Source organism: Physella acuta, unplaced genomic scaffold (genome assembly GCF_028476545.2).
Source record: "Physella acuta isolate Inbredline_101_S28 unplaced genomic scaffold, ASM2847654v3 ptg000872l, whole genome shotgun sequence".
Lineage (NCBI taxonomy): Eukaryota > Metazoa > Mollusca > Gastropoda > Physidae > Physella > Physella acuta.
Genome location: NW_026732389.1, coordinates 264,790 through 286,531, shown reverse-complemented (window position 1 = coordinate 286,531; position 21,742 = coordinate 264,790). Strand labels below are relative to the sequence as shown.

At 42.7% G+C, this 21,742-nt stretch overlaps 1 protein-coding gene across 6 annotated transcripts in view; it reads right to left on the bottom strand.

Moving 5' to 3' along the window:
* The window catches only part of LOC131952414 (zinc finger protein 236), a 58,201-nt gene that overhangs the window by 25,084 nt on the left and 11,375 nt on the right, over nt 1-21,742 (bottom strand). Inside the window, exon 1 of one of the 6 annotated variants that reach the window (XM_059315045.1) lies at nt 6,376-6,612. The exons of the other annotated variants lie outside the window; for them this stretch is intronic. Coding sequence (XP_059171028.1) covers nt 6,376-6,391 — 16 coding nt within the window. The 5' untranslated portion in view covers nt 6,392-6,612. Of the gene's footprint in view, nt 1-6,375; nt 6,613-21,742 lie in introns of those variants that run through there. 6 annotated transcript variants of the gene reach the window in all.

Sequence of the window (21,742 nt, the reverse complement as noted above, 5' to 3'; positions counted from 1 at the left end):
CATTAGAAGTCGGCGGGCCCCATCTTGAGGCTGTATGGCACAACTATCTTTATTAACCAGTTAGACTTAGCGCACATGAACGTCTTTAGTCAACATATTGCACTGTATCGTATTCTGTCCAAAAATGGGACATAAGATTGCGGCGTCTTGTGTTCTGTCCCATGTGGGGAAATAAAGACTGCCCCACCCCCACCCTATTATAGCCTCAGGCCAAGTCAATGCTGCCCCTTCCAATGCCCTCTGACCCCAAAATTAAATCGTAAACAAATCTCCGTGAACTTATAATGGACAAGTTCAAGCCCCCCCCCCCTCCACAATTATAAACAACAGCCGCTGTTTACACACAACAACAGTGCAGGTGTGATTAACATGTATACCTGTTGACTACTGGCCGACACTTTTCCGGGGAGTCCCCCCACTACAGTGGGAAATTTTATAACTAAATGTTTGACAGGTGTGTATTGGGAGGGGGGGGGGGGGGGGGGGTGACGTAATTACAGGTTAAGATTGTGTGTGAGGGAGTTTGTGGGGTAAGTAACGACATGCTGCACATGGTTTACAGTGGTAGAGATTGTGGTAGTGATTGTGGTAGTGATGTGGTAGTGATTGTGGTAGTGATGTGGCAGTGATTGTGGTAGTGATTGAGGTAGCGATTGTGGTAGTGATGTTGTAGAGATTTATGTAGAGATTGTGGTAATGATGTGTTAGTGATTGTGGTAGTGATTGTGGTAATGATGTGTTAGTGATTGTGGTAGTGATTGTGGTAGTGATTGTGGTAGTGATTGTGGTAGAGATTGTGGTAGTGATTGAGGTAGAGATTGTGGTAATGATGTGGTAGAGATTGTGCTAGTGATGTGGTAGTGATGTGGTAGTGATGTGGTAGTGATGTGGTAGTGATTGTGTTTTAGAGATTGTGGTAGTGATGTGTTAGAGATTGTGGTAGTGATGTGTTAGAGATTGTGGTAGTGATTGTGTTAGAGATTGTGGTAGTGATGTGGTAGTGATGTGGTAGTAATGTGTTAGAGATTGTGGTAGTGATTGTGTTAGAGATTGTGGTAGTGATGTGTTAGAGATTGTGGTAGTGATGTGTTAGAGATTGTGGTAGTGATGTGTTAGAGATTGTGGTAGTGATTGTGTTAGAGATTGTGGTAGTGATTGTGTTAGAGATTGTGGTAGTGATGTGTTAGAGATTGTGGTAGTGATTGTGTTAGAGATTGTGGTAGTGATTGTGTTAGAGATTGTGGTAGTGATTTTGTTAGAGATTGTGGTAGTGATGTGGTAGAGATTGTGGTAGTGAACAAGTAAATGGATGTTGGGTAAGGCAGCATTAGCGGGCATGTAGAGGACATGGAGGGGGACATGGAGGACAACATGGAGGACATGGAGGGGGACATGTAGGGGGCATGGAAAACATGTAGGGGATCTAGAGGACATGGATGGGAACATGGGGGACATGTAGAACATTACGGGGACATGGAGGGGGACATGGAGGAGCACGGTGAATCAGTGACACCAAGCGCAGGTGAGGGACGACGTCTAACAGCACACGGCCCATGTTTCACTTCCGGGTTACTGTGTTACACTTTGTAGGCAGGCACCTGCCGTAGACTGGTGAGGTGGTTATTGCGACACCCCTGTCACAGTGTCACGTCCCGTGTGTCACAACACACCCTCTATAGGGTGGTACTCAACACTATCGGATGGTACTAGTCACATCACCCCCCCCCCCCTCACACACACCCCACCCCCACACTTTAAGATTTGATAGCCCCAGACCTAATCAACTTTGACACTAGAGAATGTGACAGGACCTTTGTGACATGAAGCTTCTGTTGACATTCCCATTCCGTTTTTTAATTGACCAAAATTTTGACCAGTGGTCAGAGACCGCATCTACAGTGTTTCTTGCAGACTTTTTTCTCCGGGGGGCGGGGGACGCTGTTAAAAGTATATATTTTGTATATAAATTCCATTTTGTTCGAGGGCGGTATCTTCAGGGGGGGGGGGGCGGCTCCACCCCATTCCCTCCACCCCCAAAGATGCCTGGAAGAAACTGCGCATCTATGTGAGCGATGTGAGTTGGACTAAAACTAAAAACTAATTGGGTACCTAATTAGCTGTCACAAAGAACATAAACTGAGTTTGATTGTATAAAACTACATTACGTTTTGAGGAACCTATTTTCTAATTAGATTAAAAATTTATATTCTTGCATTTTCATTGGAGACAAATGTATTTGGCAAGTTAAAACGAAATGGCTGTATTTGAAGTGGGTCAAAATTATGTTGCAAGGTTTACCATATCCCATAAGCAAACACGTTGTGAACAAAATAAAGCTTACAGTAACCGCGATTTGAGACGCAATGATTTTATTTAGTGTAAGAATGTTATAGGGGAGTACAATTCCTGGACCACCGAGCTATAGGACAGTCAGTTATCTTTATTGCCTCTCCCTGCCTATACATGTCATATAGCTGCCTCTCCCTCCCTATACATGTTCTATAGCTGCCTCTCCCTCCCTATACATGTTCTATAGCTGCCTCTACCTCCCTATACATGTTCTATAGCTGCCTCTCCCTCACTATACATGTTCTATAGCTACGATCTTTTATCGCCTCCCCCTTCCTATAGCTACGATCTTGTATCGCCTCCCCCTCCCTCTCTGCTCACCTGAAGTTTCTACCTGTGCTGTGCTGGGACGACTGCTGATCCCAGCCCAGTGCTAGACTGTGTCAACAGTGTCACACTCGCGTGACGTCATCCACACACACGCACACACAACGCTTGACTACTCGGTCAAGGACGGTCTCACCAGCACAGTGTGGGGGTGGAGAGTTGAATCAACAGGTAAAAAGTGGACATACGGTTGGCTGTAAGCCTAGGGTCCAGTTGACTACTGGTGTATACACTCTTGAATACAATTCTAGTCACTTATATGTGACTACGTATACCCACGTATTATTAACGATAACACAGCCCAAACAGTATACATTCACACGTTATCGAAAACCCATGCTAGACAGTGATACGCATAGAGCCAATCGATGAGAATAAAGTTCATTCTGTTAAATACAGAGACAACTGTAATTTTTTTTTTTAAAAACTAGCTGTCTTGGGGAGGGCGGGGGTGTCACAATAGCGTGCTCAGGGCCGCCGCGTTAGGGACGGCTAGCAGACGACGCCAGCACGACCGGCTCACATGAAATGCATGAGCAGTCCTGACCTGCGCCCAGCTCGACGATTTGTTCTAGATAAACCTAGGCACTCGTTATCTGCAGGGCCTAGTGTTGGGGTGGTACACACGTGCAAGTAGGGCTCTAGAAGGGCTTTATGGCACTCGGCATTGTGAACACCTCGTCTAGTAGACCTCGCCGCCCCGCATACACCCCATTGTGAGGTACAGGGTCTTAATGTCACCCTTGTTGTGAAATGTCTTTATGGCACCCATATTGTGTGTTATGTCCTAACACCCTCCCCCTTCTGTAAGGTGAACATATATCTAATCCTCCCCACACTGTGAGGTGCATAGGTCACCCTCCCCACACATTGAGGTACATAGGTCACCCTCCCCACACATTGAGGTACATAGGTCACCCTCCCCACACATTGAGGTACACAGGTCACCCTCCCCACACATTGAGGTACATAGGTCACCCTCCCCACACATTGAGGTACATAGGTCACCCTCTCCACACATTGAGGTACATAGGTCACCCTCTCCACACATTGAGGTACATAGGTCACCCTCCCCACACAGGTCTCTAGATCATCCACTATTGTGTGTGTGTGTGTAACTTGGTTTAACCCACTATGCACGTGCTAGGGTCATCGAGGCGTGGGAGCGCATGAAATATTCAGCCGAGCTTCGCGGAACAGAATAATTAGGCTAATACAAATAAAAGTACCGCAACTTGATCCAACACAAAGGGAAACAATCGTACTTAGATAATACGCGAGAGAAATAAAAACAATATTTGACCATTAAAATGCATGTAAATCCAATATATTAGGAGCATTTCGGGATATTGAGATCTAATATAAACAAATAAATATTAAAACACAAAGGCATTGTGTCAATTTACATTGCAAAAGTGAATGATTGTGTAATTAATGGACCATAACTTGTCTTTAATCAGACCTTAAATAAAACCCAACTGATTAAATTAGATTAATTAATTCTCGGGTAAATCCGATATGTAGCTAACGAGTTGTGGACAATCCGGTCTGACTTAAAAAAAAAAACATACCACCCTTCACCCCCGCCACAATAGGTGGTGGCCGTTTAACGATACAGCACACTATCCATAGGTCAAGTCCGGCGGCGGTCAAAAAGGTCAAAGGTTATAACGACGGGGTTATCTACATCAATTGTTGGTCCATGCCCCCTCCCCCCTCCCCACCAAGCGCGAGTCTCCCCTTCTATCACTTAACAACACTTTACTAACCCCCCCCCACATCACATTTCGAGCACCCCCACCTTACACTATTGTCACGACATTTGTTTGGTTTGTCCCACGTTTGTGTATCAAAGTACGTTCAGCTAATTCTCGTAACACTTAAACGGCATATGGGTGCTTGAGTTAAGCTTTCCCACACCGTCATGAATCATGTGTTTACGTTTAGCATTGATACTATTACTGCAATTAGTCTTCAGCCATATCTAACCTTAACACATAGTGGCATCAAATAAATGAGAATACATCGGCAGTGCTCATTTTCCGAGCACGTATCACCCCCCTCCCCCCCCCCCTCTCACAAATAGAAAAATACCCTGAGGGAAAATGCCGTAAAGAAACACTGCACGAAATTAAGCTTAAACCTAATCGATTGGTACTGACAATAATTTAATAATCTTCTTCTTCTTCTTCGTTCTTAATTTTTAGTGTTGAAGGGGATCGAGATTTATCTGCCAGTGGGTTAAACTCGAGACTTTGTTCGAATTGATCAACTATGAGCTTTTTTGCCGACTCGACCACGCCTCCAACACAATTAAGCGGTACGTGTCAACTGGTTATGCGCCGTTGAGGCCATTGACTCCGATTTCAGCCTGCTTTTCTTTTTGGATTTGCTTCCATAGCCTTTGTCCAACCAAGAACAAACTACAAGGCAGCAGTTGTTTAATTTTGGAGTTGTCTCTCCTAGACGAGTGGCTGTCCCCAGCTAACGAGCCTCATCTGCCCGAGGGTTCGAACTCGAGACTTTTCGGATTAGCAACCATGAGCTTTACCGACTCGACCACGCCGACACTTAAGTTAAGCTTGAGTTAAGCTTTCCCACACCGTCATGAATCATGTGTTTACGTTTAGCATTGATACTATTACTGCAATTAGTCTTCAGCCATATCTAACCTTAACACATAGTGGCATCAAATAAATGAGAATACATCGGCAGTGCTCATTTTCCGAGCACGTATCACCCCCCTCCCCCCCCCTCTCACAAATAGAAAAATACCCTGAGGGAAAATGCCGTAAAGAAACACTGCACGAAATTAAGCTTAAACCTAATCGATTGGTACTGACAATAATTTAATAATAAATAATATTGATTTTCTTTTTCAATTTCATAACAATAGGATCAAATTAGTGCGCTAATAACTACAACGTATTAATAAAGTTATTAAAACGAAACCCTAGACTTAACCTAACCCTTTAGTGTGACCACCGAACAAGCAGATCACCCCCCCCCCCCCCACAATGAAGACAGTTTATTATTGTTTACAAAATCAGCCCCACCACTACTACGGTAGCGCCGTGTTACCAAAACACGAGCATGTAGGCCAAGCGTCGCGACACTCGTCTCCCTTACACGAGGCGGAATCGAGTACACTAATTGTCACAAGCGCAGCTACACACCACCTTTCAATTGGCTCCCTCAGGTGGGTGTCGCGTGTAGATGAAAATAGAAACAGGATCAACAATTCCATGTACGTTGATAAACGGTTTTTTTTTAAACACCTGACCTGAATATCAGCAACAGGTGACATCATAGAGAAGGCTGTAACACTTATGTTAATATTAATTAACGATGATAACGATGTCAGTAATTAGTGATAACCATATGATGGGACATCAACATATCGGTTTATGTTCTGTAGGCCCATATATAAACTTTTGTAAATAGTTGTAATATATACTTATCTATACGGATAAAGTAAAGACTAGGTAAAGTTAAAAACTAAAACACAATACACTATCAAAAAGAATAATAGAGTCACTATAGTATAACTAAGTTGAAGTTAGTATTGGTTGCATGTAAAGACAGGTAGACAATCAGAGCGATGAGAAATATGACGGGTTAGAAATTAATTGTATAATATGTACTCGCCTATAAAATGAAGGTGACAAAAATAATTTAAAAACGAAAACAACGAAATACCTCGGCTGGCAGCCATACCGCCACTAGTTGCTTGCCTCACGACGCTGAGCGGAGACTGACCGTGTCGCCCGTGCACAGACTGGTGACGCGGGCTCGCATGTCCTACACACACACACACACACACCCACCGAGGGAATGAGCCTCAGGTGATAATAGTTCTAGCACAGCACGAACGGGACGTGCGTGTGTTGGGTCACAGCCTGTGATAAACGACTGAACCCTCTCCTGTGCATTTCTCACGGCGGTTCGACTTGACTGAGTAAAAAAGGTGGGGTGGGGGAGGGAGAGAGAGGGGGGTGTCGTTCCCCAACCTGCCGTAGGTGACTGTCGTGAAGTCGTCTCGTGAGAGACCCGAGCTTAAAATAGCCCGCGCCGAGCTGACATTCCAACCGGTGTGCGCGAGAGGGCTCCTACGACATAGTTCAAAGGTCATAGGTATGATAGTGTCGGACAGGACAAGTGAGGTGGGGGGGGGGGACGTGTAAGGATGAGTATAGAGATAAGATGTGACAGTTGACGGTGGTAGGGGGCAGGGGTGAGCAGAGATAAGCGGTACAAGGGAGAAGAACATGGTCTAGTAAAAGATTTTGTTTGGACTATCTCGTATAGCTCATATATCTAGGGTGTTTTTAATTACAGATATATATATATAAATCTTACACTGTTTTTTTTTATTCGCATAACTGTCATATTAGAAAACCGGATATTTTATAAACAGATATGTAATCCTAGTAGGCGGATGATTTTTTATTCACGAAAGTGTAGTCTTGGTAAATTGTATAATTTATTAATAGAAATAGAAATACACTCGGGAGTTTATTTTGAGAAACAAAATGTCAGTTGGGTTTAAATCTGAGCTGTGCCTAGCTGAGCTGGCCTTAGATCAACAGTTCGTGAGTGACCCGCGTAACGTGCTCAAGGCTATCGACACGTCTGGACCCGTGAGTGACCCAGGACCCGTGTGACGTTCTGTCCTAGTTTCAACATACGTAAGTGACCCGGAGACCCGTGTGACGTGCTTAAGGCTATCTACACGTCTGGACCCGTGAGTGACCCGTAGACCCGCGTGACGTGTCCAATGCTATCGACACGTCTAGACCCGTGAGTGACCCGGAGACCCGCGTGACGTGCTCTAGGCTATCTACACGTCTGGACCCGAGAGTGACCCATGTGACGTGTCCAATGCTATCGACACGTCTAGACCCGTGAGTGACCCGGAGACCCGCGTGACGTGCTCTAGGCTATCTACACGTCTGGACCCGAGAGTGACCCATGTGACGTGTCCAATGCTATCGACACGTCTAGACCCGTGAGTGACCCGGAGACCCGCGTGACGTGCTCTAGGCTATCTACACGTCTGGACCCGGCACCCTCCGTGGGGGGACAAGCTGACAGGCGGCTTGGGTTACATTTGCTGCCGCTCCACCTGTAGATCTTCATACAGGTGGTTCATACCTGGATATCAGCTTTATAAAAAAAAGGTAGTGGGCGGTAATATGAAATTTTTAATTTTACAAAAACTGGAGGCGTTGTGGTCTTGTTGCCTAAAGTTTTTTTTTACGTAATTGGGCGTTATAACATTCAATGTAATGCAAAAAGGGGCCTACGATTTTATACAAGCCGTATCGTTATGATTAAAGTGGGCTATTTCATTGAAAGTAATGCTTTAATATTGACTATTTAAATTGATATTTTAAAAAATTTATTTAAAAAATATTTTTAAAAAACTGCTTTCTTCTCCCAAATCAATATGAATATTTAAATAGATTGATCATTTAATTATGTAACTTTTTTTTGCATTAACTTGTATAATGTAGGCGTATAGAGTTCTGGATGCCATTTTTGTATAGACAGCCTTGACAACGCGAGTAGGTACGGGGTCAAGGTCAGCGGGCGTGTTCACGTGACACGACTGTCCACTCGTATGTGTGTGTGTGTGTGTGTGTGTGTGTTCAGCGTGTAGCGTGCGTCCGTCTAGTAAATGCCGGGCGCACGTGTTTACACATTTGTGCAAACACGTCGGCCGTGCCAGGGGACGCGTCATCACCCCCGGGGGGGGGGGGGGGGTCGAGTTTGCTCACAAGGTACGGATGAGTTTGTCAACAAGCCATGCGCGTCGTGACTACCTGTTGCTCGCAGGTAAGGAGAAAGACAAAGGCGACCTGGAGTCGGTAGGTGGGGAGGGAGGTGGGGCTGTCACGCCAAGATGGATGAGTCAGAAAAACAAGGATCACGTGACGAGGTGCCCCCCCCCCCTCCAGATATCCGGGATTGTAATCTTAGGGGTCTGTTTTTGGGTTGGGTGTGGTGTGCGATAGGCGACACGTCAGGGGAAGAGAACTGTGAGCCTAACCACTGGCAGGGGAGGTAACGTGTGTGTCAACTGGGTCGCCTCCCCTCACCCCCGCGGTGAAAGTTTTTTCCAGTTTCAGATTTTTCACGCGCAAAAAAATGGGGGCAGGCGACAGGCTGGTTGGAAGGGACCACAGGTTGACCCTTGACCCCCCACATTCCATCGTGCACCTGAGCTGGCCAGGCCTCAACCTATGGTTTTCCCCGCCCTCTCTTAAACGTATTGAAAGAATATTCTTGACGTGTACCGTTGTGTTGTAGAACTGACCACAGGTACTGACCATCGCCTGGGTTGGGCTACTTAAACAGTCCACTAATTAATTAAATAAACATGGTCGCCTAATTAATGAAATAAACATGGTTCTCTAATTAATGAAATAAACGTGGTCGCCTAATTAATGAAATAAACATGGTTCTCTAATTAATGAAATAAACAGTCCCCTAATGAAATAAACATAATCCCCTAAATAATAAAATAAACAGTCCCCTGATTAATGAAGTAAACACAATTAATGAATAAAAGGAGAACTAAAGCAATTACAAGTTGTATATGCCTTCTTAGACTGATTGTGGGAAGGCGTGGTCGAATGGTAGAGCATACGATGCTAACCCAAAAGCCTCGAGTTCGAATCCGGGTTCAAGTGTGTAGAACGTCTCTGATAGGTACCCGACTAATGCTAGTGAACGTAAAGACGTCTGGGCATACTGCTGACCCTACTATCCATTCATATACCGAGGACACTGAAACAGGCAACTTGCCATATGGACTTTCAGGGAACTTTAATTACTGTACTTAAACTGGATGTTTCAACATTTAGTTGCTAGTTTCACCCGATGGTCAAGACGTGCCCTTATTGTACAAACTCCAATGGTACTGAACTGCTAACCAGAAAGCAGACGTGTAAACTCCTTTTACACCTTAACATTGCACGTGTCTTTAGAACTGGCATCAACTTTTTAGCGCAATTTCCATACTGACAGTTGCGATTATTAATTCGTTATTTCTGAATGGATGTGTGTCCGCAGCTTTAAGTCGTATCTCCTCCTCAACGAAGCAATATCGAGGACTAGTTCCAAAAGCAAATATGTTAAGCAAGTTCCGAGGATGATTGTGGGCCAATAAAATTCCCGGAATTCCTTCATGGATTTCCCGGAAAAGCCCAAAAACCTAAAAAAAAATGCAGTTTTTGGCCCATATCTTGGCAACCAGACCACTTAGCGACTTGAAACATTTACCAATCGATTCCTGCCATAATTTAGAACAATATTGCCGAAGAAAGTTTTCACAAATATCCTTTCGTTCGGTCACAAAAAATTAATTAAGGAAATTGCGCTTAAATTGTCACTAGACTTTTTATTAACTTGTTTTAAAAATGATCGCCAATGAAGTGCCGAAACTCTAATCCTATGCCAAAATTTTGAAACCCCTGATGTAAGCTATAATAATAAATACTTTGGATAAAGCAGTATGACATGATTAAATAAAAGCTTCTAGAATTTAACACACGTATTTTAATAGCGAGACTGTTTATGGGAACTCATACATTAGAAATTGAGAGTCACTCGTAGCAGTAATGACACGGTGATCACGTGACTGACGTGACCGTGGCAACCCGTGACCTCTCGGTGTGCTTGTCTGGTCACGATCATAAGCCCTCACACAGATGTGTAGCCCTCACCTAGACGTGTAGCCCTCACACAGACGTGTAGCCCTCACCTAGACGTGTAGCCCTCACACAGATGTGTAACCCTCACCTAGACGTGTAGCCCTCACACAGACATGTGTAGCTCTATCCCTGACATGTGTAGCCCTCACCCTCCCGTGTAGCCCTATAGAAACTCAGACAACCGCTCCCCCCCCCCTCTCTTGTGCTCAGGTAACTGATACCGCCCGTACCCAACCCGCGTCACCCACAACACGTCAGCCGTTCACGCTTTAATTAATGAGTTGATTTTTTAATGAACGGCTGGATCAAACACGCAGGCGAACATTGCCACGACCAAACACATCGACACGAAATGACGGGATTGTGTGAGACCATTAAATGGCACCATCTTGACATATCTGAGACCATTAATTGACACCATCTTAAGGACTTAATGTGAGACTTTTAACTGACACCAATCATTGATTTATGCAGCCAGTAACCTCCAACTATATTCTAATTTCATCAAAGATTACCCAAATTCTCTTCATAACCTTGACCCTGACACCCGAAATTATCCATGACATTACTCCTAACCCTAACAGGTGATAGAGTAAAGAAACAACGTCACATTGTCATGTTGTCGGGTTACAAGAATTCAAACAATTAATCTGGAACAGCAACTGTGTATTGTAGAACACCGAATACACAATTTTCGTTTAACAAAAATATTTATATCTTCCCTAGCTTTAAATACCGGTACAACATTGAGACACCCGTTTAACACCGGGACGGGTTTATGAATCGGCGACCTGGTTTGGGCTTTTAGCACAATTGTCATCGGAAATTTGGCGTCGTAAAAATGTGCCATGTCGTCAGTAATGAAGAAACAGAAACCGTGGCAGTGCAATGTAGTGGGGTGGGCTAACAATTGATGTGTGTGGGGGGGGGGGGGGGGGGGGGGGCAAACAGCTGAAGTCGGGGGGGGGGGGGGTGAACAGCTGAAGTCGAGGGGGGGGTGAACAGCTGAAGTCGGGGGGGGGGGGCAAACAGCTGAATTCGGGGTGGGCAAACAGCTAAGTCGGGGTGGGCAAACAGCTAAGTCGGGGTGGGCAAACAGTTGAAGTGTTGAAGTGGGGGTGGGCAAACAGCTGAAGTCGGGGTGGGCAAACAGTTGTAGTCGGGGTGGGCAAACAGTTGTAGTCGGGGTGGGCAAACAGCTTAAAACATCGGGCGGGCAAACAGCTAAAGTCGGGGTGAGCAAACAGCTGAAGTCGGGGTGGGCAAAGGGCTTAAAACCTCGGGCGGGCAAACAGCTAAAGTCGGGGTGAGCAAACAGCTGAAGTCGGGGTGGGCAAACAGCTTAAAACCTCGGGGCGGGCAAACAGTTGAAGTCAGCGAAGCGTAATGTGTAAGCTGTTGAAGTAATTGTCAAAGCTGTAGTTGCAGGAATCCGACCTTACAGCTTAGAGCAAAAAGTGGGATCAGGCATATGTTTTGAAACAGCAGGAATATGGCCGGTGACACGAGGTTTGAAATAATATTCCTATGGGGGGAAAAAATCTTAATCATGAGACAAGCTTTGGCGTCGTGGTTAGAGGTCCATTAACGAATGTTTAGGGTGGGTGTGGGTGTGTGTGTGGTGGGGGGGGGGGGGGTCCATGCCAAAGAATTGTGAGGTATACATGGCCGGCACTACGTTTTAATAGTTGCCTATTTGGATGTAATTCCGCGTTGGTTAAAGATATGCACATACAAGACATGCATGAGTGGACTCAAATAGGGAACAAAACATGCAACGACAGCATGGGACAGATCATGTCGCCTCTGTAAGACGATGAAACTATTAGAACATGTACTGTCATATGGAACGATAGCATGGGACAGTTCATGTCGACACATTTTAAACACAATGTGTGAGAATCTAGATTTGATGTCAGTAATGATAGCTTAAAAGAAAATAACAAACAATTTATAGCCCAGATTATATAGACAATTTAATAATTTTCACATTCTCTTATACTTACACGCGGTATAAGCGGGGGGGGGGGGGGGGGGTCAAAATCGATATTTTCGAAAATCTCGACGTATTACACCTCTCTGCTGAGTCAGAAAAAAAAATTTTTGCAATTTTTTGTTTGTTTGTCTGTGAACATGATAACTTTAGTACCTTTGAAGAAATTTCATGTAAAAGTATAATGTTAAATTTCTAGTTTTCTATAAACTTTTGAGCGATTTCCGGTAACAGGAAGTGTTACTCTAATTCCTGTTTCTCAAAAGCCATAACTTGAGTACCGTTGAAGTTCCATGGACAAAATTTCACATATAAGTATTAAATTGTATGTGCAAGTTTATTTCAATTTAGAAATAAAATGTGAAACTGGAAGTGGTACTTTGCTCGATTTCCACGTAGTTTCAGTAAGGTAGACGAAATTTGATACATAAGCATAAGATCTTTATATTAAGATTACTTTAAAATTTCGAGGGATCTCCGATATCCGGAAGTGGTACTTCACTCTATATCAGGTTTCTAAAATTAAGATAACTTGAGTACCGTTGCAGGTGCGTGGAAGAAATTTCAAAAAATAAGTTTAAGATCTTAAACACTGGTTTCTCTCAAATTTTATGTGGTTTCCGATGAACGGAAGTAATACTTTAAACTATTTCGGATTTCTCAAAAAAAAAAAAAAAAACAACGTAAGAATTTGATCATTTCATATACTTTTTAAAGCAACATATATGTTCGTCTGTATGTGTTTTTCTGTATTCAACAGCCTCTTTGCAGTGGAAGTAGTGCAAGTGCCATCTCAATCATAAAAAAGAGTATACGGGAAAATTTTAGGGAGATCACTCCCACTTTATCAATAACTGTTTACGTATTTAAACGTGAATACGAATAAAAGCAAACTATATTTTAAGAAATTAAATGTTGAACCTAATTTTAAACGAATTATTTCGACAAATTATCTCCATTAACATGTAATTGAGTTTGTAATAAATGTAATGTTTAATATAACATTGAATAAACATAATGAGTAGAAGTAGTAGTATGTGGATTAATGTCAATTAGGTCATGTCATTAAAATGTCGGTGTCTGCTCATGTTTCAAATTGTAAGAACAAATTTAAGTGATTGAAGTACGTGTAGCTGTAGTACACACACACACGGTGCGTGAGACTGGGGGAGGAGGGGGTGGGGTGGTGAGTGTGTGCTGTAAACAGGCTCGGGCCAGAAGGTCATCTGAAGGAGAGCGTGAGACACAGGTCTCGTCTTACCTGATTAATACACTCGTGGCCCCGCGCGCCGCATGAAGGACAGTCAACAGGCCGCTGGAAGATATACGGCTGGCTTGGTGAGGGGGGAGGGGGGGTGAAGGTAGGCCTGGCCTGCTCATGTGTGTGGGCGTGTGTGTGTTGGTGCGGGGTGACTGTCGCAGCATTTACCTGCGGCCTGCTGGGGGCTGAGTACCTGCGGCTACCTGTAGCTGCAGGTAGCTGTAGAGTAGCTTTGATTACAGAGTACTCGAGGCTATCTATACAGTAGTTAAACTTGTGGCTGTATAATGCAGGTGGCTATATAAGGTAGCCATTTTTGTACTCTTGGATATAGAGTAGCTCACTTGAGGCTACCGAGTAAGTACCCGTGTCTAAAGAGTACAATGGGTAGCTACAGTGTACATACACAGCCCAGTTTTTAACCAACCAAATCAATCAATGGTCATGTGATCTAACCAATCACAACTTGCTTGAGTATTTCACAGCCAACATATGGGCTACAACTAATACATGAAGTATTCCTAGAGCGTGGAATGGGCGTGGTTGTGTTTTCCATAAATAGGCCCAATACAAAAAGAACAATGTAATGGCCGTGCACCTATAACGGGGGCTCATTACAAATCCACCAACAAGGACCGAACATGTGATATTACTAGATCATCACTAAACGTATATTGATTGGGATGAGTATTTCTTCAAACCTCGCATACCCCGTCCGTACATCCACGAAGTCAGTGGTTGAGAACCCTTTCAGTAGTCGCTGCCACAAACCCACACAAGTCTAAGTAAACTCAGCAGTACTAAACACTATCATAAGAGCTCGGTAACACAATAACATCGTTATACTAGATAGATCAGGCTTGTTATAATTAATATCACGCGCATTCCATTCCCATCCCTGAACCTCTCTAAAAATACATCGTGAGCCCAAATATAGACAGAATGGAAATTCCTTCCATTCCACCCCCCCCCTACCTCTCCTGTATTAACAATGACCCCGGATCCTGTCCCAACAGGTCCGTGAGGGGACGTCAGCTCTACCCCCCCCCCTCCCCTACACACAGCGAGCGTGCACGTCAGGTCTTTGCACGCATGATTGAGCACGACTCGCCTCACTTAGCACGCATGACTGAGCAGGACGCCCCTCACTTAGCCCGACACCTTCGGCATACCAACGTCCTGATTATACGGGGGTGAGGGGGGAGGGTGGGGGATAATGTAAATTGCGAGCTCCTCTTTCCACTACGCACACTGCACGCACCATTGAACACGTGCAAACAGGAGTGCTATATTTTTTTAATTTACGCGCGCACATTGGGTAAAATCATGGAGCGTGAAAAGGAAGGTATAAATCATAAGTTCAAGTTAACCTACAGCACGTATCAGAATGTTACGCATTTCATTATAAGCAAGGGCAGTGGTAATACTAATACAACGATTACTCCCCTTGTTAGATTATTTTTTTTGCTATTGCAAAATTTGTAATGGGTATATTGATCAGTTGTTCTCGTTCACTAGATTAGAGTTCGAGCCGGGAAAATGGATTAACACTAGAATTGTGAGTGAGGTCTTCTACAGGTGATGTGGGAGGGGGTGTCATTTGTGACCGAGGGGTGGTAGGGGGTCAAATCTGTGACAAGGTGAGCGGTGAAAGGGGTCAAATTCAGGACAGGGTTAGGGGTGGATGGAGGCGAATTTTATGAGGGGTCGAGGGGTGGAATGGGGTCAAGTTTGTGAAAGGGTAAAATATGGAAGTATTGAGATGAGGTCTAGATATGGGTAGAATTTGGAGAGTCGGATGGAGTCAATACCGTGAGAAGTGTGGTGATTGGGTGACATATTTGTGACTACGATTATAGACCATTTTTTTAATGGTAGAAAGGGTTATTCAAAGCAGGGAATCATGGCGTGTTTTTTTTTATTACCGGGTATCATAGCATAGTGTCAACTTATTTTTTTTTGGACACGAATTAAGTAAGTTTTATGACTGAGATGCCTGATTAAATAAAGGCCCTAGTGACACGAATTAACTAAGTTTTATGACTGAAAGGCCTAATGACACGAATAAGTTTTATGACTGAAGGGCCTAGTGACACGAATAAGTTTTATGACTGAAGGCCTAGTGACACGAATTAAGTAAGTTTTATGACTGAAAGGCCTAGTGACACGAATTAGTTTTATGACTGAAGGGCCTAGTGACACGAATCAGTTTTATGACTGAAAGGCCTAGTGACACGAATTAGTTTTATGACTGAAGGCCTAGTGACACGAATTAAATTAGCTTTATGACTGAAGGGCCTAGTGACACGAATTAGTTTTATGACTGAAAGGCCTAGTGAGACGAATTAAATAAGTTTTATGACTGAAGGGCCTAGTGACACGAATTAGTTTTATGACTGAAGGGCCTAGTGACACGAATTAAATAAGTTTTATGACTGAAGGCCTAGTGACACGAATAAGTTTTATGACTGAAGGGCCTAGTGACACGAATTAGTTTTATGACTGAAGGGCCTAGTGACACGAATTAAATAAGTTTTATGACTGAAGGGCCTAGTGAGACGAATTAGTTTTATGACTGAAGGCCTAGTGACACGAATAAGTTTTATGACTGAAAGGCCTAGTGAGACGAATTAAATAAGTTTTATGACTGAAGGGCCTAGTGAGACGAATTAAATAAGTTTTATGACTGAAAGGCCTAGTGAGACGAATTAGTTTTATGACTGAAAGGCCTAGTGACACGAATTAGTTTTATGACTGAAGGGCCTAGTGACACGAATTAGTTTTATGACTGAAAGGCCTAGTGACACGAATCAGTTTTATGACTGAAAGGCCTAGTGACACGAATTAGTTTTATGACTGAAGGGCCTAGTGACACGAATTAGTTTTATGACTGAAAGGCCTAGTGAGACGAATTAAATAAGTTTTATGACTGAAGGGCCTAGTGACACGAATTAGTTTTATGACTGAAAGGCCTAGTGACACGAATTAGTTTTATGACTGAAGGGCCTAATGACACGAATTAGTTTTATGACTGAAAGGCCTAGTGAGACGAATTATATAAGTTTTATGACTGAAGGGCCTAGTGACACGAATTAGTTTTATGACTGAAGGGCCTAGTGACACGAATTAAATAAGTTTTATGACTGAAGGGCCTAGTGACACGAATTAGTTTTATGACTGAAAGGCCTAGTGACACGAATTAGTTTTATGACTGAAAGGCCTAGTGACACGAATAAGTTTTATGACTGAAAGGCCTAGTGACACGAATTAAATAAGTTTTATGACTGAAAGGCCTAGTGACACGAATTAAATAAGTTTTATGACTGAAAGGCCTAGTGACACGAATTAGTTTTATGACTGAAAGGCCTAGTGACACGAATTAGTTTTATGATTGAAAGGCCTAGTGACACGATTTTAGTTTTATGACTGAAAGGCCTAGTGAGACGAATTAAATAAGTTTTATGACTGAAGGGCCTAGTGAGACGAATTAAATAAGTTTTATTACTGAAAGGCTTAGTGAGACGAATTAGTTTTATGACTGAAAGGCCTAGTGACACGAATTAGTTTTATGACTGAAAGGCCTAGTGAGACGAATTAGTTTTATGACTGAAAGGCCTAGTGACACGAATTAGTTTTATGACTGAAGGGCCTAGTGACACGAATTAAATAAGTTTTATGACTGAAGGCCTAGTGACACGAATTAGTTTTATGGCTGAAGGGCCTAGTTACACGAATTAAATAAGTTTTATGACTGAAGGGCCGCGCGACACGAAAGTTTTATGACTGAAGGGCCTAGCGACACGAAAGTTTTATGACTGAAGGCCTAGTGACACGAATTAGTTTTATGACTGAAGGGCCTAATGACACGAATAAGTTTTATGACTGAAGGGCCTAGTGACACGAATTAAATAAGTTTTATGACTGAAAGGCCTAGTGACACGATTTTAGTTTTATGACTGAAAGGCCTAGTGAGACGAATTAAATAAGTTTTATGACTGAAGGGCCTAGTGAGACGAATTAAATAAGTTTTATTACTGAAAGGCCTAGTGAGACGAATTAGTTTTATGACTGAAGGCCTAGTGACACGAATTAGTTTTATGACTGAAGGCCTAGTGACACGAATAAGTTTTATGACTGAAAGGCCTAGTGAGACGAATTAGTTTTATGACTGAAAGGCCTAGTGAGACGAATTAAATAAATTTTATGACTGAAAGGCCTAGTGAGAAGAATTAAATAAGTTTTATGACAGAAATTAGGCCTATCAGGGAGTAAAAAATACAACTGAAGCTTTGACACGATGCCTACATTTTTGATGAATAGATTGTTTTTTTGTAAGTTATTAATATTTAATTCGTGTTATACAACAACGTACAATATTACGTTTTTTACCAACACGCCCCCCCCCCCCACTCAAGATAGAACGCAGCTCCTCAGTTACCCTAACCACCCACCCACCCACCCACCCACTCCTAAGCGCGTGAGATCATCAACGCCTCAGCTAAAGCCTAGAGGACATCAAATCTATAATTAGCGATTCCACACGTCGTGTCTAGATTGTTGGTAAACAAGTGTGTGTGTGTGGGGTGGGGGAGGGGGGGGGGGCATGTAACAAAAGCCTGCTGGTCACATGACCGTACGACACTTAAGGATGGGATAATTAGATAGTTTACATTAAGCGGTTCTCAATTTGTTTCCTCCTAGTGGCCCTCTGTAGCGGGTTTTCCCGAGGAATTAAATAAAAATAAAAACTGGATTGTACTCACTTGTCTTCAGTGGCGTAGCCAGGATCGTCTCAAGGGGGGAGGGGGGGGGGTTCGTTCCAATTTTTACCCGGTGACAAACTTTCGATTTGCGCCCCCCCCCCCTCAAACTTTTGATTTGCACCCCCTCATACTTTATATATATATATACCGAGGGGTCTATGGGGGGTATGACCCCCCCTAACCCCCCAGGCCTACGCCACTGCTTGTCTTACTTTGTGTAGAAACAAAGTGTGTAGTCTGGCTTAACACAATGTGCTACACAGGGAGTGTGTTAAACAGGGAGTGTGCTACACAGGGAGTGTGTTACACATGCAGTTTGTTACACAGAGAGTGTGCTACACAGAGAGTGTTACACAGAGAGTGTGTTACACAGGGTGTGTGCTTTGAACCACTATGTGTTCCTCCCTACAGGTGTGACCCAACAACCAGGGATAAGTATCCCCCCCCCCCCCACCATTGGCTAAAAGTGGCCTCTAATCCACTATGGATGGGAATCAACCTATGTTATGCTCACTATAATAGTTGAGTAAAATTCCCAGCACCAAGAATAAGCGCAACCCCCCGCCCTCCCCTACAAGCTGCGCGAGCCGTACATATGCCCCCCCCCCCCACACACCCTTCCCACACACCAGGGGGAAGTGTACCCTGAATGAGAACCCCTGCAGTCCATACCACAAGACACGAACAACGCTGTCCTAAATAGAACACAAGTTGATGTCAACAAGCGAACGTAATGACACAATTCGTGAACGGGATTTCCCGATTACTGGCAATCAAAGCGTCTCTGCTGTTACAAGCAAAATCGTTTGGATTTGGTTTATAAAGACACAAAACGTTGTTTTTTTTCGTTATATCATGATGGACCGTAAATATGGCTTAAATTTGATATCGTTCAGTGTTACAGATAAGGCATTAAGGCTATGTACATTTGTGAAGTTTGGAGATAGAGATCGATTCGTTTGATCATAATCAATAGCGACCTTGTAGCTTACAACGTAAAATTGATCTTCAAGTTCAAGCGCTTACATCTCTTAGCACTTAACAGTGACAAAAATGACGATGGAGAAAAGCTTTTGTTCCGTGGCAATATGTAATCCAATGTGAAAACTTTCACTATATTATTAATTCACTTGACTTATAGTTATAGCGAAATAAAACTCAATGTATGAATCAAAATACAATTAGATACACACATAAATAATGTATATGCATTTGAAGTATTTCATGTATTTTCTTATGCATTTGGTGTATTATTTGTATTTTATATCTTAAATGTATTATGTCTTAAATGTCTATAAAATAAGTTGTACTACTTCTTTGCAATAACTGCTATATACTTATTATGTATTTTATATATTATATTTATTATATGAAGAGTATGTCATATACCTTGCATTATATGATGGTTACGTATTATAAGTAGTTTATGCATATGCTCATGAATATGTATATATATATATATATATATATGTATGTATATATATATATATATATATATATATATATATATATATATATATATATTTATATATATATTCAATTGTGTTTTCATGTTTAAGTTCACGTTATATGTACGAGTATGTATGTCTAACCGTCCAGGATTAACCGTGATACGTCCAATACCAGACAGCTAGCAACAGTCGACTCCTACACGAGCGGCTGGTTCCAGTAAAAGCTGTTGTTACTGCTGGAGCTACTGCCAGTAAAAAAAAAGAAAGTGTTTCACTACTAGTTTAGCCGCACACAAAAAAACATACCAAAAAATCGATGGCTGTCGTTATTTTTAGGTTGCGATGGTGGTGGATGGGTCAGTGCTCGGTTGGCTAAGATGTTTGGAGTCAGCGTACAGATCGAGACTGCGACTTTCTACATTAGGTCTACAGCAGCAGTAAAAAAAATCGAGACCTGAGATCCCTCAATAATTTAAATACATGTATTACAACGCGTGCGAGTTAACACTATAACTACAATGAGAACATAGGTGGACGGTATCAAAGGTTAGGTTCGGTATTTGAACTCTGCTGACATTGGCATCCTATCTAAAAAAGTAGTTCCCATCCAAGATTTCGATGAGTCTCAGTGTTCACCAAGATCAAGATGCGCTTTACTGTAGATAGATTCACATCCTCAAAGAACGAACATTGCCAAAATAACATGTGCTAATGTAGATCAATATCGGGTTTACCCTCATTACGAATAACTAGTCTAACATTATCGCAGACCTGCATGGATCTGTCAGGCTAAATATCTGAAAGATATCCTCTAGACCTGGATGTATCTGTCAGACTAAATATCTGAAAGATATCCTCTAGACCTGCATGTATCTGTCAGGCTAAATATCTGAAAGATATCCTCTAGACCTGCATGTATCTGTCAGGCTAAATATCTGAAAGATATCCTCTAGACCTGGATGTATCTGTCAGACTAAATATCTGAAAGATATCCTCTAGACCTGCATGTATCTGTCAGGCTAAATATCTGAAAGATATCCTCTAGACCTGGATGTATCTGTCTTAAAGATATCGAGACCTGTTGTATGAGCTATTCCTGCATAGTCGAACATTTCCCACCCTGTAAAACAGGGTAGTTTTGTAGGGTCATATACAAAAAGGGGGGCGAGGGTCCAATGAAAATGGGCTTTAGACAAGAAGGTCCTAGTTCAGTTCTAGTGAGCCTATATAAACTAGACAAAACCTATAGCTCTTACAGCTAAGCTATTTCACCAAAACCATAGCAAAAAATACGATTTACGGTTCGATAATGTGATCAAGTGGAGAGAAATCATAACAAATTGCAGTTGTGTATGGTGGTTATAGCAGAGGGGTCAAGGGTCGTGAAGATGGTTTCATTGTGCAGGTGCCTTGTTTACATTTATCCCAGTTAATCTTCTGAATTACGCTCTTACTATAGTTAAGTCGATGTAATAATAAAAGATTTTTGTAAGACATTATAATGTGTGAGTGTTACATCAGACATCCCCCTCCCCAAATTACAGCACAAACCACCCATCACAACCATCCCCTACCCCCGCAACTTTCAAATTTACTGAGGGTTTTTTTTTTTGTTGTTTTTTTTTCAATTGATAATAAAATAGAATATTATATTAGGTCAAACTGGCTAAATACTTGACACTCCGCCCCCCCCTCCCCCCCTCCCTAAATACTCCACCCCTCTTGATCATGTCTATGTTAGGTCAAATTGGCCAAATACCCCCCCCCCCCTTCCCAGCTTAATACGACCCCTCTTGACCATGTCTATGTGGGGTCAAACTGGCTAAATACTCGACCCCTGTTAACAATATCTGTTCGGCCAAACTCTGGCTAAATGCTTT